At 45.5% G+C, this 18,104-nt stretch overlaps 1 protein-coding gene across 1 annotated transcript in view; it reads left to right on the top strand.

The window, feature by feature from the left end:
• PRDM15 (PR/SET domain 15) overlaps positions 1-18,104 on the top strand; it is a 63,873-nt gene that overhangs the window by 18,708 nt on the left and 27,061 nt on the right. Inside the window, exons 8-11 of the mRNA XM_056858554.1 lie at positions 2,649-2,873; positions 14,626-14,761; positions 15,287-15,289; positions 16,089-16,267. Coding sequence (XP_056714532.1) covers positions 2,649-2,873; positions 14,626-14,761; positions 15,287-15,289; positions 16,089-16,267 — 543 coding nt within the window. The remainder of the gene's footprint in view (positions 1-2,648; positions 2,874-14,625; positions 14,762-15,286; positions 15,290-16,088; positions 16,268-18,104) is intronic.

The raw sequence follows: 18,104 nt of genomic DNA, 5'->3' as shown, positions 1-18,104 counted from the left end.
GTTAACTTCTTGACATTACACTGATGCTCGCAAAACAAAAAAGTAGCAGAGAAACTAACAGATTCTCCAGAAACACAAATATTAATTAGAAGTATGAACAAGACCAGGGGCCCCTAACATGGTGCCCGTGGGCGCCATGGCACCTGGTAATACCATTCCTTTTTTAAAAAAATAGCTGTGCATTGTTTACATGTTAAAAACACTAAAATGGGTTCTTACGGTCAGCACACGTATAATAAAACGTATAGTAAATGAAAAAGCGGGGGGGGGAGAAATCCCATTTATACTACCATGGCAGTTTTGAACTTACTTTCAGGACAGATCTACATTTCACTGTCCTTCCTAACTATAGCAGAACCTCGTTCTCTCCTTTGAAGGCATACTAAAAAAGCTCAAAGGCTCAGACCACATAAGGTGTTTTTGGGACATAACTACGTGTAAAGACCAAAACAAAAGTTTTAGATGTTGCGATTAATTCCCTACATAAAACAACTAAGTATGAGTAGCATAATAAAAAGTATACAAAGATGTTACCATCACAGTTGTTTGCATGCAAGTTTGTTAAAGCATTTGAGGAGTTTTTGGAATGGAGAAAGTTGGGCTCAATGGTAAATTGTGGAAAAAGGGTAATCCAGTAGCTATTTCGGTCAGGGATGGAAAGCCTATGCACACAACATATTGTAACACATAGCATTGGGAATCCCTTTTCCCTTGAGCCACACCAACACATCCTTTCTCCTCAGAATACTAGCAAGTTACTCTATACTATACATCCTCTCACCACACAGTCTGGATACAGTATTGACATATTACAAAATGCCCTACAAAGCAATAGGTTCCTAAGGCGAAGAAAGACTATATAAAATAAAGAAAAACTATGCAGGCATCAGTCAATTGTCCAACAAAAAACAAACCTCCAACATCTTCTATACTTAGCACATTTTTCTGAAGCTAGTTTTAATGCCCAACAATCTCAGATTAATCCACTATGAAATGTTTACATGTTCTCTGTCAGAAACAACATTTAACCAGAGATAGGGTCTACCAAGCTAAATCCACACTCTAGACTGGCCTAGATACTCATACAGTACAAATGACCTTACCAGGCTGTGTAACCATTTTACATACAGTTGAAATGTCACCAAGTCAACATAGACTTACAGTATTACTCTTGAGATAATGGACCCTTCCCCAGAAAGTCTGATTACCCAGGCAACAGTCCAAGGATTAATCTGCTAATACCATTCCTAGTGCCCACTGAGTGCTTTTAGAAAGTGGGCGGGGCCAGGTAAAGCTTTTGCTCAGCAAGGCTAATGATTGGCCTTTGGAGATATGATTGGCTGTGCAGATTTTTTATAATGTTGCTTTCGCAGCAGCTGCTACCACAACAAAAGGATCTTCACGGTGTGACTGCAGGTAAGCGGTGACAGCCATTTTGTGGTTGGCTCCATCTCCTGCGGCAGCCATTTTGCAGCAGCTCTTTTGTGGCAGCACCCATCACAATGTATCAGAATTCCAAAGGTGCCCACAGGCTCAAAAAAGTTGGGGTCCCCTGAACTAGACTTTAAAAAAGCATTCAATAGTAGGCCATATGAAAATTGATCTTAAAAGATTAAACAAAATGGGCAAGATAAAGTTGAACAGAAGAAGTAATTGCTCAGTTAAAAACATCATTGATCCAAAATACAACTGAAACCATGACAGTTTGTTCTGATTTTCTTAAAGGTAATGCAAAAGTAGCCACTTTCTAGATTAACCCCTTTAGTGGTTTTTAGAAAACAGAAAATTCAATTTTCTGGAAATTGGACCAAAACTCCTGCCTCGTCAGCCATTTAGAGCAAAATCTGTTCCTCATACTCTCTGATATATACAATAGGAAAACAAGGTAGTAAATGCTTGCTTCCCCCTGATTCACAAGAACAGTGCTGGTAATTATATGAAATCTTTCTGTAAACCCACAGCTGGAATTGATGGAAATCTCAAAAAGTATAAGCTCTCCTCAAAAGGAACTTGACCAAACAGTTTTCCATACCATGTTGATACTTATTCATGTTATGTCAGCGAGCAATCCTAGCTGAAACTATAGATAATAAATTGCACTGAGCATTCACTTCCTTCAGTCCACTGAACTGAAGTATTCTCTATACGCTTATTCCAGTTCATGGGAATAATATGAGCAATCTTAATAAAAGCAAAGGAATTGCAAAGAAATAGACTGTACACATTCCGTTTTACATGTAGAAACATTTTCTGGAATGGCCCAAAGTTTAGTTATCAGAAATAATCCAATAATTTCCATCTGTTCCAAACTGTAACTGGGGACTCCCAATTACAAATTTTATTCCTGAAAGCATTGGTAGAAATCTTCTGGAATACAATTAAAAAAATGCTGTACCCTGTGCACCATGGAACAATTTTGACAGAAAGCGGATAGAACAGATCCCAAGAACGTTACTAGCCTTTAGAAGTTATAAGACTATCTCTAATTCTAAGTGCAGCCTTATTTGCAACTTTGCAAAGCTAAAGATGTTTCTGGAAGGCAGTCTTTTTCTTTCTTTCTTTCTTTCTTTCTTTCTTTCTTTCTTTCTTTCTTTCTTTCTTTCTTTCTTTCATTCATTCATTCATTCATTTTCAATCTTTCCTTGCAGAACATCTGTTGTGTCACTTGGAACAAGCCAAAGGAGCTCCTCCGGGCAATCAAAGTGACGCACTTCCAGAGGAGGATGTGGAGGCTCACCCTTCAGATCAGCCTATAATCTGTGAAAACACCAACATTAAGGTGGATATGAAAAAAAAACCACGAAGGGGAAGGAAGCCAAAAGTGGCGAAAGCGGAAGCTCCCCTTGTGACTGTGGATGATAATGACCATTCTGGTGAGACCCCCAAGTTATTAAATGTAGATATCAATGGTCTTTCATTAAATACCTAACGAATTGATTATATTGTGGTGTATATGCCTCACTTTTCACATCCCTCCATGCTGCAGAGTTGGTTTCTCTGTAAGACTTAAATTATACATACAAATTATGGTCCACATTAGTGTTTGTAATTTACAGCTGCAATTTTTCCATGCAAAGAGTATCTTTTTTTCATGACCATAGAAATTTCACTAGAAATAATAAATCTTTTACACTTTTCAGCCACTACCTTCTCCCACTGCCCACTGATACACATTTTCACAAATGTTTTGCCTCTTCTTCTCACCTGGATTATCTGTCATCATTTATGAATGACCTTAAAGGCAAAAATGGATATCAGATGAATCCAGTAAGACATGTTATTGTATTGTGGCTGCTTTGCATTACTTGTACCGTATTTTCCGGCGTACAAGACGACTGGGCGTATAAGACGACCCCCCATTTTTACAGTTAAAATATAGAGTTTGGGATTGTCCCGAGTCCGCGGCCTGGGGCCGGCCCTCGGGACTGCGCCCCAACCCCACGGCCACCCCCGGTCCTCCTGGGGCGGGGAAAAAGAGGGGGACGGGGGCGAGAGTAAGGGCCCTCGAGAAGGGCGAGGCTAAAGGCAAGGGGAGGACTGAGCCGACGGCCCGTGGAGGGCGGGGCTAAAGGAGGGTTTGGAGGGGAGGGAAGCCCATAAAGACAGAAGCTGAAGCGGAGGCCGGGGAGGAAAGGGGGCATGTTGGGTGTGCTAGGCGGCAGCCAAAACACCCTGTGCCGGGAGAAGAGAGTGGCCACCCCAGCCCCGGCCAGCCAGCCGCATGCCTGCCTTGCGCTGCCGCTGGAGCACAGCCGAGCACTTCCCTCCGTGCACCCCGGCGCACCTGGCTCTGACTCCGAGCTGGGCAGTGAGCGCCCTCGCCGGGCTCGCCTCCCCTCCCTCCTTTGCTGGACATGGACAGAGCGGAGGCGGCTCCCCAGGCAGATTCTGCAGTCCGGCTCGGAATTCAGCATCCGGCGTATAAGACGACACCCGGCGTATAAGACGACCCCCGACTTTTGAGAAGATTTTCCTGGGTTAAAAAGTAGTCTTATACGCCAGAAAATACAGTACTTACTTTTTCATATGTTTGCCATCTGTATTAATTGAAATGCCAACAATTTAAGGGCTGTTTCCATTTGTATCTAGATAAGACGTGTCATTCTGCAGTCATCCCCAAAGATCTGTGTAACTGAATATATAGCTTTATCCATGTCCCAGTTAGTATTTAAACAAGTAAACATCTACTGAAGTCAGGGCACCAAATCATTTAACACTGCAGTTCTCAGCAGAATTACACCCTTGTAAGTCCACGAAAATTAATGGGCTTGAAATGGTATAACTCTTTAGGATTGCACTGTAAATAATCTTTGGCTTAATCAGGGTTTTCGTCTGAAGCACAGATGTCACACATTGTCTGAACTTACACTTAGTGTAATGTCTTGGGATCCAGTGCTCCCCCAGCAGTAAAGTCCAAAGATACAGAAAGGAGAACTTGAATAGCAATGACCATGGCCACAGAGTCCCCAGCAATAGTAACACCAGTCACCAATTACATTGCTCCTGGTGACAGCTGTCCACTGCTTGTGTGTATGGAAGGCACCTACCAGCAAGCAGCAATGCCTAGATTATGTCAGACAGCCTCTTCCTCACTTGCCAACATACACATGGCACAAATTTGCTGCCTGAAGGCACTGCATGTTTTGACTCAAAATGGTCAGTGAGAAGTAGCTTGTGCCTGCTACTGACATCTAAATCCCCTGGTAGTCCGAGCTAAGATAGCACCCTTTTTGCCAGGTAAATATAAGGAAGGAGGTAATAATGTTATACCCATTCCACACATCCCCCTCCAAACATAACCTCACTTTCTGGTGACTGTTTAGTGCCTCTACTAAAACCTGGCTCACCAGGTTAGACAGCAAGCAGCTGTTGCCTGCAGACAAGAGTCTGAAAGCCTGCATCAGAGCATCTGAGACACACAGGGATGAAACAAATGCTGTCCCAACCAAAGAATACAGCCAACTTCACAGGTGTATGGGGAAGTACGTCCAGAGAATATTTATGCATTTTCTCTCACTCTTTGCAGGGCAACGGTTCAAATCCTAATGGGGGGTACAATGCTTTTTTTGTTTTTGTTTGCAAGGTGGGAGCTATTCATATAAAAAGAATGGAAACTACAACACCAATCAAAAGAGTAAAGTGTCTCCTGGTGCTGTAGGGAGGCAGAGTGAGAGGGAAAAGGAGAGGGGTTTGAGTCACAACCTCAGGGAGACAGCAGTACAACCTCTGCATGATTCTGGCTGGTAAATATGTTGGTCTGAAAAGAGAGGCACAGGCAGAGTAGAACTCACACCTCCTGTTCAGCAGACCAACACACTTAACCAAACAGCCACATGAATAGTCAAATGTAAATCTCATTATGGAGCTTTTAAAGTCTTTCAGATGCAGCATGTACCATGAGGCACCCCCCCCCCTTCATGATCTCGGCTATAGGACCTGGTGCCGAAGAGTCTGTCAAAGACAGAGGTTTCTGACCCACCACATCCTTGCAGGGAAGATTTGATTCGCCTGTCCCCGGACTTGGGACCCTGGCATAAATCCCCTTCTGATAGTTTGACTGAAACTGGGTTTTGACCCTCACAAGCACAGTAGAGCATACCATTAAAAGCAACAAGCTTTTTTGAAAGCATTAAAGAATGGGTTCAGGCTTAATCATAAGCCAGGAATGCAATGTGCAAGGTGCAATGAAAACAACAAAACTAGCTACCTAACATACACTTACAGATGTGAAGGCAGGCATGTTACAACATCTTCAAATCAGCATGAGTACCAAAGCAGCAGGTAGGAGATGCAGCAAGATGGTCCCTGGCGCATTACTGGACTTGATGATATTACTGGGCCGTGCTTGGAAAAATTGTGTCAGATGGCTATAAGCTAACTTTATAGGAAACAACCGCTGACCCTCTGACCAGTACAAGTCAATCAAGGAAGTAATCCCAAAGAGGACTGTCAAAGACAAGTAAAATCCCCCCTCCTATCTAACATCACTGAGGGCAGTCATGTCAGATCACTTTGAAACGCAAAGGCTAGATCTCAAGCTTTTAATCTTGGCTTGGGAACAGTGGAAGGAAGAGTTTCTGGCATTTGATATGGAATTCGCCCGGTGTAATTTTTTATCATTTGGCTGACACAAAAGGAAACAGGCTATTGATTTAAATTTATAACATCCAAACGCTGATGTTTAAACTGTCAAGTTGGTTGATACAGAGGTGACCATCTCTCTTAACAGGGTCACTTTGCACTGCTGTAGTTTCCTAGATATAACTGGCTTAGCACACAGGAAGTTGCAGGTTCAGTCCATCTCCTGAGCCCCTACTCTTTTCCTCTTTATTTTGGCCAACCCTACCTGTCACTTTTTCATTTGTTGCTCGTTGCCCCAGCAGGCCACATTCGCCATCTCCTTCACTTCAGGCAGGTCAACTGCGTAGCTTATTTCACTGGCCATATCCAGGAGGATTGTGAGCTCAGGAGGTGGGAGTTGCTCCCTTGCTTTAGTGTTCAGGTAGCCAGAGCCTGGAGAAGCTGCGTGAGGTGTTGAATAGCTCTGGCCCGACATCCTAGTTCCCCATGATGAGAACCCATGATGAGTGAATGCAAGGAGAGAAGCGACTCATAGCTATGACATGCTATGAAAGAGACAATATGGGGAGTTCCGAAAGCAATAAAGAGGAATGGGGTTGCCATCTTTTTTTATTCCATCAGGCTCCTTTGCATTTGAAAGTTGATTGACAGACACTAAAGCAGCAGGTGCAATGTTCCTGTCTGTACAGCCACATGTCAGGAATGACTACTCCTTTTATCCAACTGTCTTTACAAAACGTTTCAAAGACACAGGCATTGCACTAGAACAGGAGGGTTGACAGCCCTATAGTCAAATGGCTGGATGCACTCTGCTGCTGGCAGGGGCCTCACGCGTGGGCTGCATTGCAATAAGAGACAGGAGCATCTTTGCCTCTGTACTTGTTGGAGGGCTGCATGGAAGAGAGAGCCAAGAGACAGTACAGAATAATGGCCAGCGGTTGCAACAGGTAGCAGCCAGGCCCAGGCAACTGGGAAGGGAAGGGGGAGAAATGAGGGAGTGATGGTGTCAGGCATGGCCTGACAATGCCATTGTCAGGCATGGCCTGAGTTTGGAATGTTGTGGTTAAGCCCAGGTGCCGTGGCCAAGGCCGAGTGCTATCCTGTTTTCAAGATGTTTAGACTATCCCGGTGGGTGCTCCAGGGAGGGGAATTGCCATGGTGACTGGGGTTACCCTGACATTGTTTCTCTACTTAAACTGTGTGCTGTTAGTTTGGTTTTCACTAGTATCCTTGACTCTGAGTAAGCCTCTTTCACCTGTTGATTTGTCTCAATAAATCTGCTTTCATTTGACTGCTGTCGGCTGAATTCAGTTTATGGGATCATCCCAGGGCAAGGGCTCACATTAGGATACTAGTCTTCTTATTTGCTAACGTTGGCTGGAGCCATGGAGGGTTCGCCTGGACACTTGTCTCCTCGGCTTGGAGCGCAGGACGAGCTCCCCGAGGACCCCAACCTTCTGAGTGCCGTCTTTGAGGAGGCGCACCGGACTCACGCGGAGTCCAACCGGCTGGTTGGGTTAGTGATTGATCAGTGGTGTCGCCTGGCAGCGGCGACCCCCTGGAAGATGTGGGATGCTGACCTATGTGCCCACAGCGACCTTTTGTGGCTGGACGCTTTACTGGAGGAGACCCGGTTGGCACAAGAGGACTTTGCTCTCCTAACTCGGTGCAGCAGGACCCGGCGGCCCCAATCCAGGGGCCCGATTTCCATTCCCCAATGGCGGGGGCTCAGCGGGCAGATGTTCCGTGAGCTGTTCCGGATCCCAATCTCTGCCGCCGGGATGCACAGAGCGCTGCCGCCAGGACAGTCCTGGTCCTCATGGACTTACCGCCAACCACGGCAATGGCGGCTGATGTCGAGAAGGTACTAAAACCTGAGTTCAGTCCTTCCTCTGCGGATCTTGCTCAACAGGTCCAACAGCTGTTGGGCCAGCACAAGGAGATCCAAATGCTCTTGGAACAAGCGGCCGAACCAATTGTGACGGCCGCCGCGGTCGCCAAACTCGAGGCGGACCGAGCGCTCGCTGACCAGAAGCTGGCGGAGCAGCAACTGTTGGACGCGGACACTGCTCGGGCGCGGGCGAGGGCAGGAACCGGAGCGCGATCGAAAGTTAGCGGGGGACTGGACTGGTCTCTCCCCTCATTTTCTTTGAGCTCCCCGGAACTTGGCCTGCCCCGGGATGTAGCTCGCAGGCGACGGCTTGCCTTTGCTTCTGATGTGCAGGAATACTCGGAGGAGGAGGACCTGTACGAGGAAGAGTCGGACGACTGGAATACGAACTTCTGAGTCAGCCAGGCCTGACGGACTGGGGGGGCTGAGGAAGAAATACAGACTCTGAGATTCCAAAACCGAGAGTTATTGGATCGTATGGCCCGAAAGCAAGTGTCAGATAGGGCTTCTGACAGCTCCGTCCTCAAACAAGATGGTTCCCCCGCAAACAAAATGGAGTTCTCCGTACACTCCTTCCCCCCCTGTTTTGCACACGAGCTCCAGCCAGAGATTTACAATTGTATTGGGACCCGCCCGTGTAAATCTTCGATCTGATATCAGGTCCCGCACCCAAAGTCGAGAGCTCGGCCATCTCCTCCACTGATTGTTCATGATTGTTTCTGTTTAATTTTTACTTAAGTCGTTACCGGCAGGAAATGACTACATTGTCTCTTTGTTCCTGTAACCCTATTGTATCAGCCCTATAAATGTATCCCCACTCCCCCTGTCATGTATTCCAACCTTGCGCGTCTCTTACTGAAATCACTGACTTCTGAAATAAATCTTTGAATCGCTACTCTGTCTGGATTGAAGGTCTGTTGCCTGAAACGCTGTGAATTTGCTGAAGCCTGACAGCAAGACGAGATGGATGTGCTGATGCGCCTGTATGGATGCCTACAGCAAGCCCAAGCAATAATTGTACCGCACCGGTTCCAGGTCAGCAGCCCCCGGGGCAACCGGTTCCAGGGCAGCCGGCTCCGGGACAGCTCGTTCCAGGACAGCCGCCGGCGCCTCTGCCAGCAGGCCCAGCCCAGCCTGCAGTTCCGGTCGTACCATGGCAGCAGCCCCATTTGCAAGTGACTTTTGACGGCTCCGCGGATGCGCTGCCCTGTTTTCTACACCAAGTGGATAATCACATGAGAGAACAAGGACATGCCTTCCCCTCGGAAGATAGCCGGGTGAGATTTGTTTCCTCACTTTTGACTAGGAGGGCTGCTGAATGGATGATCCTACAGTTTGACACTCGGGCCCGATCCGTACGTTCGCTCAATGACTTTATGCGAGCTTTAAGGAGACGTTTCGAAGATCCGTTTCAAGGGGAGAAGACCAAGGCTGCCCTTCTGCAACTCCATCAAGGATCTTCTTCGGTCAGAGATTTTACGGATGAGTTTCAGAGACTGGCCAGTAAGATTGTCGATTGGACGGAGGCAACCCCGAGTGCATTACTTCTGTACCGCTCTTAACCCTGAGATTTTGAACTGGGCATATATGCAAAGGGATCCAGCCACTCTGGAAGACTGGATCCTGTTAGCAGAGGAAGTTAAAAGCCGCCGCCAATTCATTACTCTAGCCCGGCGCCAGGCTAGAGAGGGGGACAGCCGGAAGAACCCTCCCAAGGCTGCCGTTTCAGCTCCACGGAGACTGGCCCAACCTCTTCAAGACCGTACGTTGCGGTTTCAAAGTGGGGCCTGTCTCATTTGTGGGGCCATGGGTCACTTCGCTGCGGCCTGCCCGTCAGGTTTGGAGCGACCGAGTTCCACTCCCCGACCAGAGGGGACACCTCGCGGGAGAGGCCGCGCCCGGGGAAGGGGCACCGCGGCTGATCGCAGTGTTGCTCCCGCACGGAAAGCGCCCCCTCTCTTCACGTCAAGGAAACTGCGCCTGAGGATTTGCCTGCGGACCCATCGGGGTCCTGGATTACAATTGCCCCGTTAGGGGACAGCTCCGCTTCATCGGAGGAGGGTGATCACTGGAACTCCCCTGCCCTGAACTTGGAGTCACCTCTTGATCAGCCAAAAAACAGACTGGGTCTGCGGTAGATGGAACGCCACCGCAGACCTCCGCAGGTGCCCCTACAAAACCCAAAGCTCCCTTAATGATGAGTGAAGTGGGAAAGACTGTGGATGTGGATGTAGTCTTGCAACATTATAGAAAGGGGCCCCAGTTACATGTAAAAGCTTTAATTGATTCTGGCTGTTCCCGTACCTTAATGAATGAAGCCACCTTCAAGGCACTTAAAGTGAAATCAGTGCCTTTACCCACCCCCGTGCAGTTCACCCAGATGGATGGCAGTGACTTTAGGGGCGGACCGGTGAACCGCCGCACTGATGGAGTGGCGATGGGAATTGGTCATCACTGGGAGCAAATTAACTTTACTATTGTGCCTAAGGTGCGTTACTCGGTGGTGTTGGGAGCAAATTGGCTCAAGGGACACAGTCCCACCATAGACTGGGAGGCTGAGACCTTAGCATTTTAATAGCCAGCTATGTGAACAGCACCGTTATGAAGTTGCTGTCAAAACAGTAATCCGATCAACCCCTGCCCTAACCTCAGATGCTGTCAAGCTGTCCCAGCTGCCTCCCGAATACCAGGATTATGCAGATGTTTTTGATGTGCGGGAATGTGACGTATTGCCCCTCCACTGCCGCTCAGACTGTGCTATTGAGGTGGTGGGGGATGAGAAGTTGCCAAAGAGTAAGATTTATCCAATGAGCCCGACTGAAAGAACAGTGCTCCGTGAGTTTTTAGACAAGAATTTGGCTCGAGGCTTAATCCGACCCTCCACCGCGCCCTATTCTGCACCAGCCTTCTTTGTGCGTAAGAAAACAGGGTATTTACGTTTATGTATTGACTTTCGGAAACTCAATGCAGTTACTCAAACGAATGCCTACCCTATCACTTTAATCTCGGATCTCCTGGGACAACTAAAGAAGGGGCACATTTTTACCAAATTGGATTTGGTCGAAGCATATTACCGAGTTAGGATTAGGGAGGGATGAGCCTCTAACAGCCTTCTCAAGTTGCTTTGGGATGTTTGAATTTCTTGTGTTACCTTTTGGATTGAAAGGGGCCCCGGGGGTCTTCATGCAACTCATAAATGAGATCCTACATGATTTGCTGTTCAAGGGAGTGGTGGTTTATCTGGATGACATTATTATTTACTCTAAAACCATTGAGGAACATGTTTCCTTAGTGAGAGAAGTGTTGCAACGCCTCAGGGACAATCAGCTCTATGCTAAAGTGTCCAAGTGCGAGTTCCGCCAGAAACAATAGACTTTTCTTGGCTACGTTATCTCGCACCACGGACTGACTATGGATCCTGAAAAGGTGCAGGCAGTGATCACTTGGGAACCACCCACTACTCGTAAGCAAGTCCAAAGATTTCTCGGGTTCGCAAATTTCTACAGGGCGTTCCTCCCCCATTTCGCTCAAATTGCTCTGCCCATCACGGACTTCCTTAAGACAAAGGAGAACGGAAGTGCAGCTGTCTTGCTTACTGCCCGGGTTAATTAGACCCCCCAGTGTCAAACTGCTTTTGACACTCTCAAAAGGCTCTGAACTAGTTTCGCAGCACCCGGATTGCAATCGAATGTTCAAAGTCCAGGTGGATGCTTCCGACGTAGCAATGGGAGGTGCACTTTTGCAGCGGGGGGAGGATGGTCAATTGCATCCGTGCGCTTATTTCTCTAAGATGTTCACTCAATCTGAGCTCAATTGGCCCATTGGAGAAAAAGAGGCCGCTGCTGTTAAGCATGCCTTTACAGTGTGGAGACAGTTTTTAGAAAGCTCTAAACTATCTTTTGAGGTATGGAGTGATCACAAGAACCTAGTAGCCCTGACGGGAGCCCGCAACCTGTCTGCAAAACAAGTGCGTTGGGCGGACTTCTTTGCCCAGTTTCGGTTCGTTCTGAAACATGTACCGGGGAAGCAAAACCTGCTGGCTGACGCTCTATCCAGGCTTCTCCAATATCCGACCAAAGTTGATCGACCCACACAGTCGCTCTTTACCCCCGCCCAACGCGGTCTGTTGCCCTCCTTGGCAGTGCAAACCCGGTCCAGTCCCCACCGCCACCGCTTTTGAAGGGAGGGGAGCCCAACGCCCGGCTGGGCCGACAGAGCTGCCCTATCCACATTCCTTGCCTGCACTATCACCTTCTCCGCCCGAGTGCTCCACCCCGCTCCCTCTGACTGCGCCGGCTCCATCCCCCTCCGAGCCGCCCGCCAGCGCAACTCCCAAAGCAGACGGGGTGGAAGGGTGGAAACTAACTGATTCCTTTAAGGACGCCCTCCTTCGCACTTGTCAAGCAGGGATCTCCTCTCAGACTCTACCAGCTGCTTTAGTTAAACGCAGGGAGCGTGGTACAAGGATTCTAAGTTGTATGTTCCAGAAGTGTTGAAGGGAGGTTTTGGGTTTGGTGCATGGCACCAAAACCGCGGGACATTTTGGGTTCCTTAAGACATTGCATTTACTCAGAAGACAGTTTTGGTGGGCGGGTATGCGATCAGACGTGGACTCCTTCATCCGCAGCTGCCCCGTTTGTGCATCTGCCAAGAGACCCCAGGGCAAGCCGCCCGGACTTTTACAACCTTTGGAGACCCCCTCCAGACCCTGGGAAGTCATTGCAATGGACTATGACCGATCTACCCCCCAGTGGGGGAAAAACAGTACTTTGGGTGATTACAGATCTGTTTTCAAAACAGGTGCATCTTGTACCTTGTGCAGGTATCCCTTCCGCCCCACAAACTGGCCCGCCTATTTGTGTCACATGTCTTCCGGCTGCATAGCTTTCTGCACAAGATAGTGAGCGACGGGGGGCACCTACATGGCCAAGTTTTGGAAAGCTTTCCTCAAATTAGTCGGGGTGGAACAAGGTCTGTCTAGTGCGTTCCATCCCCAAACGGATGGTCAAACGGAACGGGTCAATGCTGTTTTGGAATGTTATTTACACTGTTATGTCAATTACCATCAAGATGATTGGACAGACCTGCTGCCCTTTGCTGCATATGCATACAATAATGCCATCCACCAGTCTACAGGGCTCAGTCCTTTTCAGGCTGTATATGGTACAGAGTTTGGCCCCATTGGCCATATTAATGTTCCTGGGGAGGAGGGAGGTGCTGACGTCGCTGAGTGGGTACGTGTGATCCAAACGACCTGGCCGTGGCTGGTTAAAGCACTTTAGTCCTGCACAGGATGAGTGGGTGCGTTCTCGCGATGTTTCCGCCAATCGTCTAGTCCGAGAGTTCCATGCCGCCTATCCGCACAGGCCCGCCTTGGGAAAGTACGGGGGCCTTTGGAGGAGCAGAATATCAGGCATGGCCTGACAATGGCATTGTCAGGCATGGCCTGAGTTTGGAATGTTGTGGTTAAGTCCAGGTGCTGTGGCCAAGGCCGAGTGCTATCCTGTTTTCAAGATGTTTAGACTATCCCGGTGGGTGTTCCAGGGAGGGGAATTGCCATGGTGACTGGGGTTACCCTGACATTGTTTCTCTACTTAAACTGTGTACTGTTAGTTTGGTTTTCACTAGTATCCTTGGCTCTGAGTAAGCCTCTTTCACCTGTTGATTTGTCTCAATAAATCTGCTTTCGTTTGACTGCTGTCGGCTGAATTCAGTTTATGGGATCATCCCAGGGCGAGGGCTCACAGATGGGACTAATGGCAGTGGCTGGGTGCTCTGAGCCATGAAAATGTAATTACATTTCGTAAATAGTAGGTCAAAATTATGAGCATGACAAAATTATGAGTATGATAGGCTCCTTAAAATGTATGTATATTCCTTGCTCCCGTCCATCTACTTGGGATTCAATAATGTATGCAGACAATTCACCTGCATAGATTTTGTATGGAATATTTTATTGGTCTTGAATCATTGGTTGCCACAATGGAATTTTAAGAAAGGGCAAGAGATACATTTGTCTTCAAGGATCTAGCTCTCCTGGCAGCAGTGATAATACCATCATGACAGAAGATGTTTAAATTGAAGTGAGGAGTGGGGAATTGGTTGGTAGCTCACCCTAGCGTTCACTTTATTCAAGCTGTGGTATTTTACTTCTGCAGGGGTGGACGAACGTTACCTTGTATGCAATACAATCAAAGGTTTTGTGTTAGTGGGAATATGGCAGTGGAAGACATAATCCATTATTAATTTGACTGCCAAACAACAAAAATAGCTAAGCCATTCTATTGTAAGGAATTATGCATACTGGTCAAACCACAGAAATTGGAGTAACTGTTGACAAAGAGTAGTAAAGACATGATGTATAGTTTGGCTACTTATCTGCTGGTAGTTATGAAATGCAGATGAAAATGTATCAGTGAGATTGTTGTGGATTGAAAAGTGAACAAATAACCTCTTTGCTCTTTATTTTGTTTCAGTCTATATGATGGATAATTGATTCTTATACTGCTTCTCAGTTTTGTTTTTTGTGTGTTTGTCTTATCTGCAATTTTTTATGGCCAAACAAATAAGTGTATTCTTAAACTGTATGGTGGTACTTAAAAATTACAATTCATTGTCTTGTTTTGTTTTTAAATAATGAATTCAATTAAAAGAGGATCATGTTGCTGAAATTATAACAGAAATCCCGCCTGATGAGGTAGCTCTTCCTTCTGCTGCAGAAGAAAGGATCATGGAGCTGGTTTTAGGGAAGCTACCCAGTACTGGAAACAGTATGAATCCCATAACAAAGTAAGTTCCTCTGAAAACAAATGGTGAAAATTTTTGCATCCTACACTAGTTTTCTTCATTTTAATATGAAAGAGGTGTGGAAGATTCTCGTGTGGGACAACGGGTAAGGGGATGTACGCTGCCATTCAACTCTGTTAAGTGTTGAACCTTCCTCTGGCAAAAAAGGCACTTCTTTGGGGGTGGGGGAGAGGGGTTCCTTGCACTGGAAGTCTCTGCACATAGTTGAGTGCTAGTGGTAGGACTATAACCTGGTATCTCTGATTATCTATAGTAAAATAGCTATACTAAAATTCTTCTTATAAGGAATATAAAAGTCAAATTTTGGTCTGTGATAAGGGCGTGTGTTGAAACCTCATAGCCTGATGAGAGTAACTGGTTTTATTTTACATAACTCCTGTATTGTAATGTTCCATTTAACCTTTATTAAAAATAGGCCATAGATATTTGCTGATTTCTAATTTTAAATGTTAGCATATTTCTAAATTAGGCATCCCTTGTAGATGACTTCTAGATGGTTGGCAGGAGAAAGTAAGGCCTGACCCAGGAACTCTGGGTCCCTTCAGGTGCTCTGATCTATCTAACAGATCCAAAATGGCACTTCTGGGAAGATTCAAGTCTGAAGGCCAACAAGGGTATAAGCTTTCAAGAGTCACTCCCTTTGTCAGATACCTAATGAAGGGAGCTTTTACTCTCAAAAGCTTGTACCCTGGAAATCGTGTTAGTCTTTAAGGTGCTACTGGACTTGAATTTTGTCCTCCAGACTAACACGACTACCGACCTGGCACTTCTGGCTGTAATCCATAAGCGGGGTTAGAATCATACAGAGGGTTTGGACATGATAGACCCTGGTTTCAATCCATGTTGAATCACCAGTGCTGAGAGAGTTCTGAGAGAGTTCTGGAGGAGTGAGGAATGAAACCCAGTTCTCCAGATTAGAGTCCATCGCTCTTAACCACTACACCACACTGGCTCCTGCAGATTATATTAGTAGGGTTCATTTGGGGAACCATCTGTTCAAAAGGAAATAGAGTACCTCCAAGGAGAAGCTTCATATGTGGGGAGAGCTTTTGACATGGGGATGCTTTCAAAGAAGTAAATTCCCCCACATGAGTACTGAAGTGTTACATTTTAGTGAGAGGACTATACCAGCATGTTGAATCAGTTGTCCTGCTACAAAGAGTTGTCAGTAAATGAGACAATAGTTGTAAAGCATGCCAATTGTATTAAACATGTTGATTTAGAAATTATCTATGATAAATGTCTCCCAAAGCATTCCTTTCACATCATGGTTGAACCTTTTTGTTGTGACTTCTTTCCAATCTGGTAGATATCCTCATCATCAAAGCTCTATGTCCCTCAAGAGAAGTTTAATCCTCTCTAGTAGACATGGGATACGGCGAAAGCTGATTAAGCAACTTGGAGAACACAAGCGGGTATATCAGTGTAACATCTGCAGTAAGATGTTCCAGAATAGCAGCAACCTCAGCAGGCACATCCGCTCTCATGGTGGGTTCAAGCTGGTTTTCTTTTTGGACTTTCCACAGCTAATTGTTGTGGCAGATCTATAACCTAGCAGATGAAAATAAAACAAGATTTAGGGATAGTTGAAATATTAGTTAGGTGGACCTAATGCAGATTTTTAGCATTCAGATTACTAGTAAATGTAGTTTGGCAAAGCCCAAAGAGAATCCCCCAGCAACTGAAATGTAGAAATTGGTTTATCTTTTCCTAGAAACTGTATATTATGTGTTGAAGTGTTTTAATTGACTTAAGACTTGAATAGTTCATGATGATGCAAGTTTATATAAATGCAGAACAATGTGTCTGTAGATATCAAATAGTTAGTGTGTAGTTATTCTTAATTTTTTATAATTATTTAATACATATATATATATTAATTAAATGTATAAACCACAATTGGATCAGAACAGTTGACTAAGAGCTTTACTGGTTAACAATGCAAAAATGTGATGGTGTGCATTTGTTACATCAAGGAAGCATTTCTGTTTTGGGGATATATGATTCAAACTTCATGTCATGGTTGGCCTGATTCAATTCTTTCCCTAGCTAGTGCTTGCTGGATAGTATCTGTGAAATATCTAATGACAAGCAACATAGCCTCCCCAACCATTTAGTGCTTCAAAAAATATATATATCAGGTTTTCAACAACTTTTAACAACAAACATATCCTTGATGGCTACGACTCTCCTTCTATGCCAACACAGGGCTGTAGAGTTCAGCAGCCACTAGTAATTTTTGAAGGTAGGGTTGTTTTTGGCATTGTGCGCCATTGTTTCAGGAATCTTGAGTGAAACTGGTGGCAGCAACAACTACTGTTTGTTTATTTGTGTCCTGATGATGCCCAGTCAAGGTCACCAAGGAGACTAACAGTTTAAACAAGCATCATAAAATACATCATAAAGCTATTTAAACCAAAAACTAAAATGCCTATTTAAAAACACACAAAACAGTAATGAAAAGCTAGGACAGGAAGGGGGGATCATGAGGGAATGCCTGAAGAAACAGAAAAGACCCTTCACGTGTTGGCGTAGGAAGACTAACAGAAGTTTTTCTTGTAGTCCAGCTCATTTCCAGTATCACGTCCTCCTTTTTTGTAAAAAATAATTAAAAAAATACACCTCATTCCCACTATACACATGAATAGGTGTGCACATGAGTAAATATGAGTAAATACCCCTATCATGACTAGTTTGGCACTAAGCTGCTCTAGAAAAAGAGTCACTTGACCAAAATGGTATTTTAAATGTTCATATATTGGATTAAGATACCTATAATGTTTTCACTGTTACCTCTGATACTTTTGTATACTCTGTTAAATCTGTTTGCTGCTTAATCTTGACTAGGGCTGCTTCGTAGGTTGCACTTTGTATTAGGAAACTGATTCACAAATGAAACAAACAAAACCAACACATTTTTATATGTAGGGAAGGAACAGTACCCTTCTGTGTATTTTGCATACAAAAGTCATAATTTTATTTGTTTGTTTGTTTACTTGCTTCATTTATATCCCTTTTTTCTCCTAAATGGGGACCCAACGCAATTTATATCATTCCTCCATTTTAGTCTCACAATAACCCTGTGAGGTAGGTTAGGCCAAGAGTGTGTGACTGGGCCAAGGTAACGTGACACGCTTCCACAGCAGAGTAGAGATTTGACCCTAGGTATTACAGAACCTAGTCTGGCACTCTAACCACTACACAACAATGGCTCTCGTTCATAATTTCAGGCACCCTTTATGAACAAGTCTATACACATATTTTATACCCAGAAATTGATTTGTGAGTTCAAAATATAATACAAAGCTGATCCTGAGTTATTCCT

The sequence above is a fragment of the Euleptes europaea genome, chromosome 12 (assembly GCF_029931775.1).
Source record: "Euleptes europaea isolate rEulEur1 chromosome 12, rEulEur1.hap1, whole genome shotgun sequence".
Taxonomy (NCBI): domain Eukaryota; kingdom Metazoa; phylum Chordata; class Lepidosauria; order Squamata; family Sphaerodactylidae; genus Euleptes; species Euleptes europaea.
This window is presented reverse-complemented; position numbering and strand designations above follow the sequence as displayed.